Here is a 19,814-nt window from a genome sequence, read left to right as displayed (position 1 = left end):
GTAGGTATATCAGAATCAAACAAAACAGCCTTGCTTCATTCATTTTAATACTGATAGGATTCAATCTCTGAATATCTCATTTCTCATCTCTTCAATAAGCCCAAAGCACAAGTTATCTTCACAATAATTGGGTTGATTGTCATATAAATATCGTATGCATATATCCGAGTATGTTATCACGATTTCCGATGCAATCTTTAAGCCGTAGGATCCCTGACGATAGTCTAGTCCGTGAGCACGTAGAATTTTGTCCAATGACCCCAAGCTACCCATCCTTATCGCTCGCGCGTAATTATGTTGCTATCGCGCTCGCATACTCACTGCGGGTGCCAGTCGCACAGTCGCGACAGCAATTTAACGCGCGAGCGATAAGGATGGGTAGCTAGGGGTCATTGGACAAAATTCAACGTGCTCACAGACCGGGCTTTAGACTGTTTGAATATTATTGGGTAGGTTGTCTGGAAGAGATGGCTTTATGACGGCAGACCGCCTAATTCGTGCCGTCTCTTTTGTATGTTATAATTCTTTCCTTTTTTTATTTTGTATAGTGTACAATCAAGTTTTAATCCATCTATCCATCTTATACTGCATCTCACTTAACATCAGGTGAGATTGCGGTCAAATACCTGACTTGTTCTTCATAAAAAATCTCTCTATCTCATCAAATACTTACTTCAGGGTCTAGATGCGGCGCGGGCGCAATCTCAACGACCTTTTGGTGCCGCCTCTGCACTGAGCAGTCTCGCTCGTACAGGTGAACCACGTTGCCGGCTTTGTCACCTGTTTCGGAATTAAAACACTATTAGAAGTCTAATCTTCTTTACAAAGTATTATAATAATGTAGTTGGTAACCACTCATATGACTCATGGTGGAAAGTTAGGTTAGTGAGTAGGCCCTAACTTTCTGATAGGGAGAGCAACATCTTGGGGTGGACCGGGATGCCTAATCGTGTCGAAAGTGCCACGCTCAAAGGAAGTCCTAGGACATAATTTATTTTCTGACATTCGCCATGTTGTTAGGGCAGGGCCTTGTTTTATTCTTTATCAAACGTAAGCACATGTCGTATCTTCCCTATTTATAACAAACAGGCACATATACATTGTCTGATGTCTCTCGACTGTACATCAAACAAAGAGGATTGATTCTACTGCTCAAATGCAACAACTTTTTTACAGAAATAATATTCAAATTCTCAAGAAATCTGTATAGACAGCAAGACTTACCCAACAACTGGACTTCAATATGCCTGGGCCTTTCGATGAACATGGATCCATTTATGAAGGCACCTAACGCTTCGGACGAAGCTCGCTCGAAGTTTGAAGCTACCTCGCTCATCTCCAACTTTCATTGACCCGATATTAATCAGAAGAACGGAACTATAGATATCAAGACTTACCCAACAACTGGACTTCAATATGCCTGGGCCTTTCGATGAACATGGATCCATTTACGAAGGCACCTAACGCCTCGGACGAAGCTCGCTCGAAGTTTGAAGCTACCTCGCTCATCTCCAACTTTCATTGGCCCGATATTAATCAGAAGAACGGAACTATAGATATCAAGACTCACCCAACAACTGCACTTCAATATGCCTGGGTCTTTCGATGAATCTTTCAATGAACATGGATCCGTTTCCGAAGGCACCTAACGCCTCGGACGAAGCTCGCTCGAAGTTTGAAGCCACCTCGCTCATTTCTCGGACCACACGCATACCGCGACCGCCACCGCCGTAGGCAGCCTGGTAAAATAACACAGAAATATGAATTTTATTCTATTTATACATAAAGAGGTAAAGTTTGCAAGCTTGTTTGTAGGAAATAATCTCTGGAACTATCGAACCAATGTTGAATTTTTTTTACCCATAAAAGTCATGCCATATTATTCCCACCTGAGTGACAGGCTAATATACTCGCGAACAAAGGCTTTTATATGTATTAACCACTTACTTGATTTAACCTAGTACGAGATAGTGTATTGAGTCAATTTTTTCTCTAAAAGAATTTTTGCCAGAACAGTAAAATGAGGATTGTCTGATGTAAAACTCTATGAGATACACTGTATCGAAATTGATTATTAAAAAAAACTCTAATGGGCGTGTATTTCTGTGAAATAAATGAATTTGAATTTTGAGAAGTATGGAATGAAAATTACCGTAAGTACTGACCGTTCGTAACAAATTCTAATTCATATTTGGACTTATAAAATGCACAAAACCTACCTTAAATATGACCGGTAGTCCATGTTGCTTGCAGAATTCGAGAGCCTCCTCTTTGGTAGTCACTGGTCCGTCAGTACCAGGCACAATAGGGACCTCTGGAAATAATAAACAACTTGAAACATATCCCTACACATCTCATAATAATAAGTTCATTCGGGTCCGTTGCCGAGTCCCCCAGTATTCGACGCACCCGTGGTTGAAGCCCCCGATTTAAATAAATTTAATATCATATTTTTTTCGGCTTTTGCACTAAGTACAGTCAACGAAAACCATGCATGTTTGACGCTATTTAAAATGATATATTTAATTTTTTGTTAAAAATACTTAAAACTTTTATAATTAAAACTTTTATTTGTAGTTAGTTAAATGTAGAGAGAGTAGAGTTATTTAAAAGACTGATTGTTACAATTATTTTGATTAGGTAAAACGATTTACATGTTATTATAGGTAAATAAAACCTATGATAAAATATGATAGGTTAAAATAAAACCTATTATATTTTTAAGTATCACTATTGTAAAATAATATTAAACATTTATTTGTACGATCAGTATAAATATTTATTCGTTTACAAATATTTTTGTGAATGACTGTACATTTGATTAAAAATTGCTTCTATCTGACCGGGGGCGTCGACCACGGGTGCGTCGAACACAGGGGACTCGGCCACGGACCCGTTCATTCGTCATCATCATCATTAGCCGGGCTAAGATGCGTGCCGTGACATACTTTTATCGACGTCAAAATGTATGGGCAAAATCGATAAAATGGCGTGATAACCCTTATAAGGCCTATACGTGGCCTATAGGTCTCCACTATAGGAGAACAACACTCTCTACCAGAGAGGCAAATGGAGGTGTAGATGATATACTATACTTGCTGATGATGATGATGCCTACACAAACACATCATTGTTTTTATTGTGATACAATCTATTACAATATTACTAAGATGTTGTTACTAAGCAAATAGCGTAACCCAAAATATGTGTTACTTATCAACAATAACATTATTTTGGTTACACAAATTCCGGCAGATTGCTTTGTTTTGGTCACGTAAGTGATTGTTTAGTGACGCAATTGAATAGGGTGTGACACTTTTAGGTAGTTATTTAAACAGTATACTAAAACTAGTAGATAAGATGTTTAGAGTGAAAATTGTGACCCACTAATGTTGTGACTGTTATCACAAATTAGTTAGTTGGGAGCTAGAAAGAGGAGCAGATATTTGGCGCGAAGCCTCGAAGGCTGTACTTAATTGACAAATTATAACACTCTTTTTGTTTATATTGACTGATGGAATACTGTGATTACTCGTAGACACATTGTTTACGTGATTTGAAATTATTTTAAAATTCGATTCAATCTGAAGTATAGGTAGATTGAGGCTTTTATTTGTTGAATTTCAGTACATACCTATTTAGACTATTTATAAGACAGAATCTATGGCTTTTTGAGTGTTATTATGTAACACAGACCTTTATAATAAGTGTAATACACTTGCGAGCAAAAGTATGGAATCACTTACATGAAGTTGTTTCCACGCGATCTTGTGTACTAACCAATTTGTTAGTAACAAAAAAAGTAGCACCATTTTAAAGATTAAACTTTTAACTTTAAATTGATACCAAATTCATTTAAATCACACCAGTATTTAAAAAGATATCCCGGCTGATGTGAAGAAGTAAGGAAAAAGACATGTATCAACTGTTTGATACGTCGCGAGTTGCGGCCTATTTACCCCCCATAAAAGCAAGTGTTTTCAGATTTTTGCTTTCACACGTTGATCCATACACATCTCCGCTTCTTTTGACACTTTACCTGGGATTCTACACCTTCAGAAGCAGCACAAATCGTTGCATTATTGCAAAAAGGGCTCAGCCAGCGGGCTGTCGCACGTCAGCTCCACATAAGCCAGTCCTGAGTTTCGAAATTTTGAAGGCGCTTTCAGGATACCGGTGGCTTTATCCCGAGACCAAGTTCTGAACATTGCCGGTGCACATCGCAGAGGGAAAACCGTTTTTTCATGTCAACTTCTCTACGAAATCGTCATTTGACTGGTATCGACGTCCAGCAAGAGCTCAGAAATGTTCGTAGGATAGCTGTTAGCAAGTGGACAGTTTGTCTAAGATATAAACAACAGAATTTGACTCCAAAAAGGCCTGCCACAGGCTTGAAACTGACGGCAGGTCACCGATAAGTACGCTTTCAATTTGCTCCTACACATCTCGATGGGAAGTCGAGCAAGCCACCCCCATAAGCCAATGTTTTAGCGAACCAGCACTGCACAAATCGCTCCCTAGGCCGTCTATTGACCCGACCTCTTCGATTGCTGCACAGCAAAAACATTCTGCATTCATCGGAGAACAAAACTCGCCTCCATTACTCGCCTTCCGAGTGCGACCTAATTGAAAGCGTGCTTGTCGGTGACCTGCCGTCAGTTTCCAGCCTGTGGCAGGCCTTTTTGGAGTAAAATTTTATTGCTCATATCTTAGACGAACTGTCCACTCGCTAACAGCTATCCTACGAACATTTCTGAGCTCTTGCTGGACGTCGATACCAGTCAAATGACGATTTCATAGAGAGGTTGACATGAAAAAACGGTCATCCTTCTGCGATGTGCACCGGCGCTGTTGAGAACTTGGTCTCGGGATAAAGCCACCAGTCTCCCAAAAGCGTCTTAAAACTTTCGAAACCCAGGACTGACTTATGTGGAGCTGACGTGCGACAGCCCGCTGGCTGAGCCCTTCTTGCAACAGTGCAACGATTTGTGCTGCTTCTGTAGGTGTAGAATCCCAGGTAAAGTGTCAAAAGAAGCCGAGATGTGTATGGATCAACCTGTGAACGCAAAAATCCGAAAACACGTGCTTTTATAGGGGTAAATAGGCCGCAACTCGCGACGTATCAAACAGTTGGTACATGTCTTTTTTCTTACTTCTTCACATCAGCCGGGATATCTTTTTAAATACTGGTGTGATTTAAATGAATTTGGTATCAATTTAAAGTTAAAAGTTTAATCTTGAAAATGGTGCTACTTTTTTTGTTACTAACAAATTCGTTAGTACACAAGATCGCGTGGAAACAACTTCATGTAAGTGATTCCATACTTTTGCTCGCGAGTGTAGATACAGTACAAACTCTCATACTTTAAAAGGTAACGCATAACCTGTACGCAATCGCCCTACATAACCAGTAATGCGCGCTTAAGGTTCGGCCAAAACGACACGTGACCACAACGATCAGAGGGCTTAGTGTGAGTTTACATCAAACGTCGTCTCTAACGAGCGCGTTAAAAATTTTAGTTTTTGAAAGTTTCCGCTAGGGGCGCTGTACAATCCGTCATACATTTAATGTCACTTTTTTACGCATTCGACATCGAATGCGGTTTGACGTAAACTCCCACTACGCCCCTAGTAGAAATCAATAGGATCATAAGGCTGCACGCGTTGATTTGGCCGAACCTTTAATGCTTATCTAGTGCAGTAGAAACAAAACATACTGGCTTCGATGGCAGCCTTTCTAGCGGCGACCTTGTCCCCCATCTGTTGCACCACGGCCGGCGAGGGCCCGATGAAACGAAGCCCTGCGTTGATGATCGCCTGCGCGAAGTCTGACCTAGGGATAGAACATTTTGAAATAAATAATATTACGGGTCTAATCGTGAGTACTTACAGTGTGAAGTTTTAGGGCCTCTGCTAAAACTCGATAATGAACCGCGCGAGTTTTAGTGGTGGCCCTTAAGTGTAATGGAACGCGAAAATACCTCACACCTGCTAATTGGCAGTGTCAATTCAATTACTGTTATGGTGCTTAATTAGGCACAATATTTCGTCATTAGGTTATATTCAGTGTGTTACAGAAGCAACACATTACCATATTAGGTAGGTCATCTAGTCTAGACGCGAACCAATCTAGAAAACTTTTTTTCTAAGTGACACCTAAAACAGAACGTAGGGCTTATTTCATATTCAAGGCACCGCGTCACCCCATCTAATCGTTTCATTAAAATATTGAAATATCTTTTCCAGGGTACTTCTATACATTTCACGTAGGTATTGCTTGCGTCCCAAAACCCCGAAAAATCGATAGAGCTCCCTAAGGCCTAAGTTACGCCTACGTCTAAGCCGATCTGCGTCACACGCTATTAGTCACGTAGACTAATTACTCTTCAAAGAGAAAAGCAAATATTGCACTACAGTATAAAAGTAAAGAAACTCAATCCTAAATACTGCATCACTGGTGGTGCGTTGCCAAAAAAATTTTGACGTAATAACTGCCGAAATGAAATAACTATTTTCACAAAAATGGCGTACTTACCTGAATAAAAAAAAGGCTTCATAAAGGCTCTTATGCCCGTTTATACCATCATTCCCTAATTTTAAGTGATACCACTATGGTAAATCTGTGGTAACACTTATCAGGAATTTTGTTTTCATAGGGGTTACTTAAAAAATAGGGATTGATGGTGAAAACGGGCATTAGTCTTTATTCTTCATTCATTGGACCAAAATAGTGTAGTTAAAATACCATGTTAATAATAGCTGGTCGTCTAATTGAAACAATTGTTAGTGCACATGTTAATGTTGCTAGACGCGTTGTCTGCAATGTGATACGTCAATACAGTTGAGTTCAATGTCCAATGAGTCAATTTGTTCCTTTTAACTTGTGGCAATTTACTGCCAATTTATTGAGATTTTACCGAGTGGAACTTTTATAAGTTACGCGCTGTTTATTACGCGTAGCTATGCCAACCTTACTGCCAATTTATTGAGATTTTACCGAGTGGAACTTTTATAAGTTACGCGCTGTTTATTACGCGTAGCTATGCCAACCATAGGTAGGTATTTGAAGTTTCGTCCTATCTGTGGGATGGGAACTAAAAATTTGGCCAGGGCCTAGATTCTATACTGAGATAATAGGATATCTTGGCAAGAAAGTGAAACAGCACGTTTGCCATTTTCTGATTTGTGTTTAGCTGAATATTGGAATATAAAGGTGGACTATTATTGCAGCCAAATGAATCAAAACAGCATCAAGTTCTCAGTTAAGGGAGAGAGAATATGTGCCTCATCGTCAGAAAAGTGCCTCATCTCTACTGCAACGCTTTCTAGAGTTTCTGGCAGATATATCCACCTACCATTCAAGAAATTTGACGTACGTTACTTTATTGGGATGATTTACGATTGCTAGTGCGATTGCGGTCAAACACCTGCCTTGTTATGCATAAAAAAAAATTAGTGTTACAGGATTCCTTTTACAACGAGGAAGATTTATAAGTAGTTACAATACCATACCTCTCAGACAGCAGTCCATATCCAGGGTGGACCGCATCAACGTCATTCTCCTTCGCGACCCTGATGATCTCTGGAATGCTGAGGTACGCTTCCACTGGAGGCAGACCTTTGCCAACTAAATAAGACTCGTCGGCTTTTTGTCTGCGAAAAAAAGAATGTATTTTTAAAGCAATTTCTTTTGGCAAAGACTAATTTCAGATCACACTTATTTGTTTTAGCTCTGCACTGGTGTATAGTGTAGATAGCATTGCACCATCTTGATCACTAAAGCTTTTAAATTTATTAGGCGACTTTAGCAGCGCGACAGACGGCAGCGGCGTTTTGTGATGTGAAAGCAGGCATCTGCTGCTGTCGCGCTTCATACGCCCTAATTTGAAAACAATCTTTCAAACTTGAAAAAATCGAACTGCCTAAGGCGGGAATCGAACCCTCGACCTTTGGCTTTAGGGTTCCGTAGTACGGAATCTGTACTCGAGGAGTGTCTCTTTCTGGGTGTCAAGTTGTCAACCCTTCGTATGCTTGTAGTTTTTGCGATTTTAATAAATCTGGATTAACAGGCTTTTCTTGTCTCTTTGGGGGCAGTTATCAGAGAAGCGGCAGTAAACTTAAACAAAAACAATCGCCGGTATCAGGTTGTAATTAATTAGAATGTGTCAAGTCGATTAGTATCTAAGAGCCGGATCTAGATAATTTTCCTCGTATTTTTATATTTTTTACAACAGCCTAAATAAATGACAAGTTCGAAGTTCGCTTCAACTGTGTACTTTATCTTGAGATTAAAGTCTTTATTTGTAAGCATGACCAGTTAGTAGGTACAATTTATTCAGATTAAAGAGTATTTTTAAGGTCATGTTAGCACCGCGCGTGCAAAAACACACGAAAACGAACAAAAACAAACAAGAGATATTAAGGCCAGGTTTTCACCAAAACAAAGAGCGGAGATGAGTTTGAATAGCCATTTAGCCAATCAGATTCCCGAACCGAAATTGGGCGGATAGATGATGTAGAAATAAGGAAATCTGATTGGTTATTCAACCACATCACCTCTCTGATACGGAAAACCGGGCCTACAGGACCATGCGAAATATAACTGATTTCTCCCCGGTAAAATTAGGTATTATTACGTAGTACATTATTCTGAGGTATTCCTCGAAGTGCATCCATTTTGAAGCACATCTAATAAAGTGCACCTTACCGCCTCGTTGGGCCTGGGTGGAACAAGTGTGAAACATGTAAAACGAATGTGTTAAGCAATAGTTCGTAAGGAACCAAATAATAAACAAACTGTGTGGCTAAGTTGGAGCAAAAATAAAATAAAAAATAAAAATAAAGTGCACCTAAACCCGGAGCGCACCTATGTTATGTTGCCTTGGTACTTTTCATTCATCTTAGTAGACACAACCACAACGTTCAAAAACTTTATTTTAATAAACATATTGGGCCTTTTTGTAAAAGTTAAACCCGGGACGAACTCTGGTTTAAAATGACATTTCCATACTAAATGTCAATTTAAACCAGGGTTCAAACTGAGACTAACTTTTGTAATAAGGGAATTTAGGCATTTAAGGAACAGTTTGGGTGCGCTTCAGTAGGTGCGCTTCGAGGAATACCTCACTATTCTGTGATATTTTACACTATACCTGTGCATCTGCAATTTGTCTTGCTCGCTGTAGATCGCCACCGACCGGATCCCGAGTTCGGTACATGCTCGGAACACTCTGATGGCGATTTCACCTCTATTAGCTACTAATACGCTCCTAATTGGTTTGTACTCCACTGACTTTGAGTCCTGAAACAAAATAATTTAGTTCTTTTAAAAAAAAATTAAGTACATACAGTCGCCAGCATAGCAGTGTTTTTTTATTAAAACAACATAAGACGCAAGCGTTTAGCTACGAGTACATGTGTCATGTATGTTAAAGTGTTTTTCATTCACTCCCGATAATTCAGTACAAGTTAGTAATTCATTCTTATTTAAATTACCTACTCTACGTAGTGGTCTCGCACGTGCGTAGTGCAATTTAAAAAGAGGATTTAACATTTTAAAAATATGAACTTTGCACTGCTACTACTGACGATAGCACACCAAGTAACACACTGCGTCTTCTTATCATAAGTACGGATACTGTAATAAATTCTATTTTGCGACATACATTTTAATTGTCGACTTTTATTCTAAGTACACGACGACGACACCGCGCGCGCTTCTATTTTATTTACGTACAATTACTTCACAAACTGTTTAACGTACATTCATTATATATTTTACAGTCTACTCTCATTTCATTCTCATTTCCCAGTCGAGACTACATTTTGGTCCTTCGAGCCGGATTATCCGGGCCGGGCTATTACCTTTTGACGTGAAAAGGTAAAGACATAAAATATTAATGAGTAATTCGCACTTACAACGCTATTCACGGAGACTTACCAATTCAAATTTTATTGCTATTTGTTCTTACGTTAGCGTGCGTGTGGGCCTTATCTTTTGATATGAATATTGTACTCTTGTAGTTGTACTATTCTACGATTTTACGTTGTCTTTAGTACATACCTACTACGAGTATTTTTGTTTTGAGTAGAATACCTACTTAGATAATGAAAAAATCTATCAACTAAATGGTCCTTCAGTCAGTTTTCGTCAACTTTTTTTTTACTTTTATTCGTCACATTGATCTGCGACAGTGCGACACTTCTAAGTGAGAAAAATATCCATTAAGTTTTGTTTCATTTATTTATTAATCATGAATAATTTATTTAGTCCTAGTTATTATCAAATGAGTCGTCTTAAACGCTGTTTATCGTTCTTATCATGTCCCAGACAGACCACAAAGCTGTTGATCTATTATCAAATAACACAGCGGACGTTGACTTCATATTAATTACGCATATAATAATCGTAAATTCCTCGCTCAGAGCAAAGTTTCATCATGTGTAATGTTTCGTAATCTCGTCTTAACAGAGCACATCAGATTATACAAATTGTGACAAAATAGAACTTATTGCAACTGCATAAAATACCCCAGTGGTTAACTTGAAGCCGTCGTCCACCGGAACGTTTAGGTACAAATAAGTAGGCCATCATGCTTGTATCTTGAGGAAAATCTTCAATAACAATTATTGCATTAAATCTGAGAAAAAAATATGTTTGACTATAAACTTGAACTCTGTGCTATGTTTTTGTTTGAACATAAATTCGGGTATTGGGTAGATGCCTAAACGACCTTGAGTATTGATCCAGATTCCAGACGACTAAAGGCATTTCAGCCATTTGGAACGCAGCGTTTTTTATAAGGAATAGGTAAAATCACGAAAGTAAATAAAAGAACATATTTATCGAAGCTATCTTCTGCTTAGCTCAAGGGTTGACTGGCATTGAATGCCTTATGGCAATTAATATCAGGTAATACGTGGTCTTTACTACAAGAGCACGCACGACCCTCTGAAATTAAGGTACTAGAAGCAAATGGACCCTCTGAAATTAAGGTACTAGAAGCAAATGGAGGGTTTGATACTCCCTACGCTCTGGTTAGCCAGTAGGGTTTGGAGAGGCGAGGCCTTTCATATGGCATAATGTTCGCCTTAAAATATGGCATTAAAGGCTATAAATAAATACTTACAGTGGTTGCCGTACGATGCTTAGCCGCACTCCATGCTTGGAATTGTGATGCCGACGCCCTTAAGGCGAAGCGTGCTTTAAGTATCTGCATTTTATCACTTTAACAACCTACACACTAAATAAGTACAGCTAAATTATTTATCACTTAAAATATAGCACTGTCCCTAATTATTTCATTTTAGTAAATAATAAAAAAAAGTAAAAAATGACTAGATTTCTTATTTTCGTTTCGAGTTGAGCTTTCGGCGCGTTCGTTTATCTGAAACAAGAAAGAAAAGCAACATAAATACTTATTCGATGACATATTTAATATATTAATTTGTATTATTTTGCTGAGATATGTCTAGGGATTCCCTAGATGAGCATAACTGTGTTGTTGACGTTACAAAACATTGATAATATTATGTAACTTACAAACGTGATATCTAATTAGTTCACTAATTAACAATACAAACGAAATAACGTTACGGTACTCTCTAATTACATTATCATAATTTTAAAGAACCGCGAAGAATAACTTTGATTTCTTGCACTGAACGCACTTGCTGCATCACATGCTCACACGAGTATGTACTCGTATAAGTAATTTTAAGGTAAGTGACCGTTATTTGGGACATGGTTACCCATACCTTTTTACCTTAAAATAATTCAAATTCAAATTCTTTATTAGCTTTTAGCCCTTTTCAGGGAATAGGTAATAAACATGTGTCCTGAAAAGGGCTAAGCTACTAAAGAATTTAATAATCCATAAGTACTAATTTTTGGATTGATGATGATGCACATAATGAAATTGTAACAATTTATTTGAGCATGTAGGTATAGTCTCTTCACTAATATAGGTACTCAAACGATAGGTTTTAAGTCATGCTGCTAATTATAACTGGCATATCAAGAATGTTAAACAAAAAAAAAAACATCACATAGGCAATAAACGGTGATCACGTAACAAAATAAACGTTCACTGATAACAGAACAGTGAAAAGTGATAATTTAGTCAAATAATACCTTCCGCAGTAGTTTTGCGCGCGTGATTTTCGGCCTGTCACACTAAGATCACGCACGTATCCACTGTTTAGAAATGGGGATAAAAACTATGCAAGTTATTCCCTGTACCTAATTTCATCAATTTCGATTCAGTGGTGGCGTAAAAAAGGTTAGCAGAAAATTCGGTTCAGTCGTTCATGCGTGAAAAGGATAGCAGAAAGAGTTACAATAGAATTTTGGGTATAACATTACTTAAATGGGAATATGATTTTTATTCGAACAGTAGTCATTCAAACCACGTGAATACAGAAATATCAATAAATATGAATGAGATTCAGTCTCAGCCTTAACACATGTAAATCATTATTCTAATTGTAAATGACCTCACCAAGCGCGTCATGTTTAGCACAATACTGCCACACTCAAAAATCAGTTGAGCAAAGAAAAAGCCATTATTTTAGTTACACAGTAAATTATTGTAATTCTTGTGGTTGCTTATGTATTCACAATTTCACATGGAGTTCGAGTGGCTGCCGTTCGCTTAAAAACCCCACACTTCCATTTAATCTCCTATAATATGCGAAAGTAACTCCGTCTGTCTTTCTTTCCTAAACCACTAAACCGAAGGCAGGTGTGGTGTATTAGTCCGTGCAAATATACCTACTTTAGGTGTGGTGTTCGTACGTGCAAATATACCCTGCATCCCAAAAACACGATAATTTTACCGTGCCAAAAGTAGGAGGGGTGTAAACAATTTTTGCTTAGCTTTCTGCTACCGTGCCCCTTACCAGTTCTCTCTATTTCAGTAAAGGACATTGACCAAAATCAATCCTACAAAATATTTTAATTACTAATTTGTGCGAATATTTTGTAGACGCTGACGAAAAATGGGCCGAATTTCTACAGATTTTTATCCTTTTTTATTATAAGACTGTAACTTACATTTTAACCCATTATAGACTGAGTTTTCTTAAAGTGTCAGATTTTTGTTTTTTTGAAATATGTTCATAATTATGGTCTACATAATGCTATACAAGCATTAAAAAATTGATCCGACCTGTAATCTAGAAAAAATATGCTGGTACCATATGGTACCGCTAGCCTCTTACCGTGTCAGTCGGTTAAAACATAACTTTATCATGGACTTTATAAAAATAGGGTAAATTATATATTTTATTATTATTATTATATGTATTAATATACAAGCAAATAACAGAAGTGATATTAAATGTAAAAAAAACTGTATATTGGGTAAGGAATATTCATTTTTATCTTTGAATATTCAAAAATTTGGAATGGAGCTTGGCATTGCACGCTGCACTAGCCCCACGTAACATTTCCTATGCTCTAATATTGTTCGAGAGTTGCAATTATCTCGAGTTCGTTCTATAAATATCTGCTTCGTCTTGGAACCTTCATCGTCCTCCAAAACTGCCAATGTTTCGTGTAAGTTACATCTAAAATAAATAAAAACCCATGATTTTGTAAAGTATAGGAAACTATTTTACTTTATCTTCCTGTATACCTTATATACCATTGAATATATCACATACTTCCCAATAAATACAGTAAAAACTAAAAATCATAAAATAATTAAAAAGACACGGTAAGCGGCTAGCGGTACCGTACGGTACCAGTAATTTTGACATACAATATTTCCCATTATTATTACCTATCGACGTAATTTTACACTATTTCATAATAAGAGCACTTATGGAGAATACAAGATTATAACAAAATCAGTATTTGACTATCACACAAAAAAAATATGATCACTTACTTGAATGGCGCGTCAATTTTTAAGAGAAAATTTTGATGCGCTCACTTCAATCATCAATTACACACAACTGAAAAGAATAACTGTCAATTTTTATTCCTAGAAGCATAGACCATATCTATTGGCTACGACTTGCATCAATCAGAGCACTGCATCTTTTCACGTGTTAATGTATAGAGCCAAATTAAAGCATACAGAAAAGTGGTACCATATGGGACCGCTAGTCTATAATGGGTTAACAGTATCTTACAAGTGGTCACTCAATCTTATCCGCTATTCGCAGATCTTCGAACCGTAAAGTGACCGGAATGACATTGCGCTGAATCTCATCACCTTTAGCTGCCATTAGTCGGACGAGAATACAAATAACTTTAATTTATAACACGACTTATTTGTTGTCATTTTGGGGCTTCGGTCAATTGGATTAGGGTTTTAGGTAATTTTTTTGTACTAAATATGTACAGTCAACAGAAGTAATTTAGACTAACACTAGATTATTTTGTTGCAAATACCTATCACTTTATAACGGTGTCACTCTTTTTTGTATGGTCCGATACTTGAAAAGTGCATTTACTATTTTAATTAAAAATGGTGATATTAGGTACTATCTTATCTATCATTACCTATCTAACGTTAACTATAGATAGGTATAATTAGAAAAATAAAAAAGCTTGAAATGATTAGGTACTCACTTACTTCAATTGATTATCACATATTTTTTTCGTAAGTTTGCTTTACGAAAACATTATTTATTTATGTTGTTGTTTTTTTTATCCATTGACAGTAAACATCAACAAAGATAATAAAGCACTCGTTCACACAGAATCACAAATTGAGACCTATTTATGGTCGGGCACGTTTACGATTGCATGTCAACTAGCTAGCTGCTATTTGCTAGTACCTAGGTACTAATAAAGTACAACCATCACGAGAAATCTATTAGCGACAGGCACAAGGCAAGGCAACCATAACATTGAGCTCTTTTCTATTAAAAATGCAAGTAACACAATCGATTTTAGAGAAGACAATTTTATTAAACAAAACATTATTAAATACATAAAACAATACCAACCCAATGGAGAACCTTCTCCTTTTTGAAGTAAGTTAAAAAATAACCTTACGTAAATAATATTTATGCCACTAGACCACATTCAATAACTCACTTACATGAGATGTAAACAATAATCAACATACCTAACAGTGTCGTTTATGTCGGAAAACGCATTGTTCACAAGGATAAACAAACTACTGAAACTGGTGTAGTAAAATGATAAAACAAATAGTACGTAAGAAACTGGCACATGTAAATAACTAGGCACAGCAAATAGGAGCTAAAAATTTCAAAACTGGTTCTAACAAAAACTGGTATCAGTTCGAACTTTGAATGACTGATAATGAGTGCTAAACAGTAAATAAACCCGATAAATACCTGTATTTATCTGGTACAGTTCGTTGTGAAAAAGTGCCTGATAGAAAAGACGAAAGAAGAATAAGAAAACACGAATATAATTATAATATTCTTTTAAAAATAGATGCTATAGCTCAACAATTAGATGATAAAACGAATGATCGACAAAAGAACCAATACTTTACACGCCTTCCTTGACCAATAGGAAATCTTTTTCAGACTGACCAAAAGTTCACAATTTTATGCCCATTATTCACGGTACGCAGCCCAGCGATACGAGAACACCAGAACAAAAGTCGCCTTCGTTCGTCATAAAGTCTAACCTTGGACGTGGTCGTTCACACATTTTCTCTGCGTTTGTTTTGTTCTTTTTTGAGAAACCCAGACTTGTTTGAATTTTAAATTGCGAGATTGTATCCATAAAACTGCAGGTAATCAATGGAAATGTTTAGAACTTTAGAGCATATTATCTATTTTTTTACTCGAGATTAAGATATGCAAAGAAAATAAAAAATTTGTGACGTTCGCCTTTGACGTCCTTTATCAGATATTATTTGATAATCATCACACATCAGTGATCAATCAGCGCAACAAATATTAGTTCGTGACGATGATGCTAACTATCTATGATCGTCGCAGCATCAATTTTCAGGCCCGACAATTTGCGGAACGTCAAAATAAGTGTTGTTTGTAATCAGATAAGAAATATCTTAAATTTCGTGCTGTCAACTGTTATCAAACACATTACCCAATTATTTTATGGTATGTCAATCCGCCTGATAATACGCGATTAACGCATGGATCACGCAATGATAAGGGCTGCGCCGACGCACGCACTACACAGACACACTATGGTGCTGAACCCAAATAGAAAACTATAAAAATAGTCTGCGATTAGGACAGTCTACTAACGAAGACTGCGACCGAAATAGCATTTCATAATGGAACTTTAGACACAAAAAACTGTCATTATGTCATCAGTTTTGGATCTTTAAAGCAGGAAAACCAGTACAAAAAAACATGTGCCAGGATATTTTTGGAATGTATAAAATTACAAAATATCTAAAATCTTAATCGTATTTGAAAACAATACAAAGTCCTTTGTAGCATAGTTCACGCGAAAATAAATCTTGCAATCACTAATAACCATCGGAACACATTTTCTCAGAAACTAACTAATGTAACAGTATTGCGATTTGATTGGAAATGCGTGGTCGTAAAAGCATTGTTTGGAACTGGCTTCCTTTGATTGTCTGCAATGAAGCCCGTGAAATGTTAAATAATCAGCACAGAAACTACTAGAGTAATTTCCACATTCACAATTTCATTATAGTACGAGGTCAAGAAAAGCAATGATTGAGTCAAAAGTAATTATTGGCTTGCGTCATGGAATAGATCCTGCATTTGCGTAAATCCTAAATAATAAATTAAATAAAAAGATAAATATCATGTTGCCAGCATTTTTTTTTTGCCAGTTTTGGTACAGGAAAGTCGAAGAGAAAATCATGGTGTGCCCGTTTTCGTAAAACCTGTTTGGATTTTTGGATCAAGTACGAATATTTACTACTTATAGGTACGATCTCGATACCTACTTCGGTTGGATTGGAATAAAGGCAATGCGATGCACATTAAATGTACAGATGTAGAAATAAAATAAAAATCAATAAATACACCGCAAAATATAAAATAGATCGATGAAGAATAACTGGAATGTGACATTAAGCTATGTTTCCTCGTAGTAAAACACCAGTTACTTTACAAAACATAAGGAAATTGGCTACAGTTTACAGTAAAATTATAATATTATGATAAAAATCAAAAGAACGTTAGAGTTAACATTATCATAACGACATTGTAACGATCATGGTTATTTTTCGATTTATTTTCTTAAAAATGACTGAAAAGGAGTGCGAAAAAGCATGAAGCTAAACCCGGTATTTTAAAAATGGGTTGGAAAATAATGTATCTAGTAATATTTTGCAACAAAAATGAGTACGTCTGCCAGTATTTTTATATTTTTTTATGAATGAATATATTTTTTTTTACACTTGAAAGTACATTTAGGTTTAGGTAAGTCCGAAATGTGTAATCTAGGGATAAATTATTTTAGATCAAGATAAGGTTCAAGTTGTAACTTTCGATCGAAATAAGCGGTTGTGGGTTTACTTGGCGCTTTAGCAACGCCGAATGAGTGCCAATGCCGGGCAATGAACCTGGTAGGTACCTGTTTGTTGACATGCGTATGCTAATAAACAGACTGATGAACTTTGAATATTTAGGATATTTATGAAAGATGCTATACTAAAGTTATTTAGAGTACGTCCGCGCATGTAAATAAAGTATTGAAGTCGTAAAGATTGTAAATAGGTACATAATTGTTTTTTTTTGTAATGCAATAAAAAGCCTCTAAACGGAGATAAGCGCTTTTACTAGTAAAATTATTTGCCGACTGTACATTTATATTTTTTTGTTACAATAAAAAATATGAATGAATCTAGTCTGCCAATAGCACAGTTTATGCATTGTGGCACAGCACAGGAGACCAAAAATCAGAAAGGAAACTTTAAAGTTTACATTAGAGATGAAACGGATATCCGGTAACTATCCGGTAGGCCGGATATCCGGCCTAAATTTACTATCCGGCCGGATACCGGATAGTAACTCACTATCCGGCCGGATACCGGATATTAAAAAACTACGACAATTTCCTATTAATAAAATGAAATACATTAATCTTTGAGGTAAACATCAATAAAATGGCTTATAATAATGACGGCTTTTATTTAAAGTCCAAAACGTTACAAAAAGCCATATTGAGGCCTTTAAAAAAAACTAGTTTCTTTTTACGGGCTATTCACTCTAATGACGAATGTACATAAATAGTAAATATCTGTTAAGTCGAAATATTGCCAAATAAAATAGGCGATCTTTTTTCACTGATGGTCTGATGTCATGATGCAGTTCTGTTAGATTATGCAGCAAGTAAACTAATTTAATTTTCACTACTCCATCACACACTCACGATTGCAACCGAAATCGCCCGAATTGATCTGCCCCCTAGACAAGTGGCAAAATCTGACACTCTATTAGGACTGATTCGATTTTCGAAAAGTCTAGTCCACTAATTGACCCGCTGATCGCGTTCGAAGCACCTGTGCGGCGCTAAACTCGTCACGACATGTAACGAGACAATGGGCCAACTATCCGGCCGCCGGATATCCGGCTATCCGGCCTAGCAGCTGGCCGAATATCCGGTATCCGGTATCCGGCCAAACAACTATCCGTTTCATCTCTAGTTTACATGCATAATGTAACTTACAAAATGTTTGGTTATTCCTTAGGTTAAAGAAATGGAAGATAACAGAGTTATATCAGGAAACTTATGGAAGTACCAACATAAAAGCAACTACCTACCTACTTGCTACGTAAATATATTTTTTCTGAACTTATCTGTAGTGATTTTAAGTATCATGAAATAAACTAATTAACAGTTTATGAACAGCACTGCCTACACGCAATTTAATGTCATCTAAGTACAACACTTATCTTAGAAAGATGTTAATGTCTGAAGGTCAAAAGTATACATCTGTTATTTATTTAAATTAAAAAAAAAAACTTAAGCTTCTTTAATGGTTTGGGTAGTAATAAAATCTAAACATTAAAGAAATGTAAAGAAATAAAAAATTACCCGTTAAGATAAATTCGGCGAACGAAAACTGGTTCCAAACGCACGCACGCTCACCGCGGCAGCCGGTACGGTACTGAACTGTTTGCCCACAAAACAGGTCACAGCGACCTCTAACGAGCCTTATCGGAGGTTCAATGGCAAGCAATACTAACCCTATCTCTTGCGTAATTGGGGTCGGAATCATTTACCGACACGGGATCACAGTCCACATTAGATTGGAGGAAAAATATTTCATGCCTACAGTTTATTCTCGGGAATAACTTAGTAACCCTTTTTTATAAAAAAAAAGATACTTAGTTGAATTGAGAACATTTTCCTTTTTTAAGTACGTTAAAAATTAAAAAAATCCTATTTAAGCAGGTAATTCCTTAAATTAAGTAATTCCATAAATTAAAATGAAATAGAAAATATATTTTTTCACTTGTGACTTATTTAGTATTTTTTTAATAATACCTAAATTGGAAATGATTTATTTATTTATTTATTTCTACACACATTATCACTATCTTTACAGGTACTTAAAACCTAATGCGATAGCATAACTTAATCTAGGTAGGCTTAATAATAACTTAAAAACTAACCATACAGTTGATACAATACCAATGCAGCCTTAGAACATGATTGTTGTTTTTTATATAATATTTACAAGCTTTTTTTATATCTTATGTTTGATTATTATTGTAGGTAATAAAAATTATTAGTTTCACAGAATTTAAATTTTATAAGATTTTTTTATAAATGCTGTTTTTGAAAAGTCTCATTAAAAACGTTATTACTTTTCTAGATATTTTTTCTTATTAAATTATTCCTGAATTTAACTGCCTATTGA

General features: G+C 36.4%; 1 protein-coding gene across 1 annotated transcript; it reads right to left on the bottom strand.

Moving 5' to 3' along the window:
• Positions 1-661: 661 nt before the first annotated feature.
• On the bottom strand, positions 662-19,077 carry LOC135078335 (pyruvate carboxylase, mitochondrial). The gene is made up of 8 exons (XM_063972933.1): positions 18,986-19,077; positions 11,130-11,387; positions 9,153-9,301; positions 7,513-7,653; positions 5,718-5,833; positions 2,220-2,314; positions 1,571-1,739; positions 662-780 (listed from the first exon to the last, which is right to left on the bottom strand). The coding sequence occupies exons 2-8, from the start codon at positions 11,217-11,219 to the stop codon at positions 662-664; spliced, it is 879 nt and encodes a 292-aa protein (XP_063829003.1). The 5' UTR covers positions 11,220-11,387; positions 18,986-19,077.
• Positions 19,078-19,814: the final 737 nt, after the last annotated feature.

This window comes from Ostrinia nubilalis, chromosome 14, assembly GCF_963855985.1.
Source record: "Ostrinia nubilalis chromosome 14, ilOstNubi1.1, whole genome shotgun sequence".
NCBI lineage: Eukaryota > Metazoa > Arthropoda > Insecta > Lepidoptera > Crambidae > Ostrinia > Ostrinia nubilalis.
The sequence above is the reverse complement of the archived record's forward strand: the minus strand, read 5'-3'. Positions and strand labels throughout refer to the sequence as shown.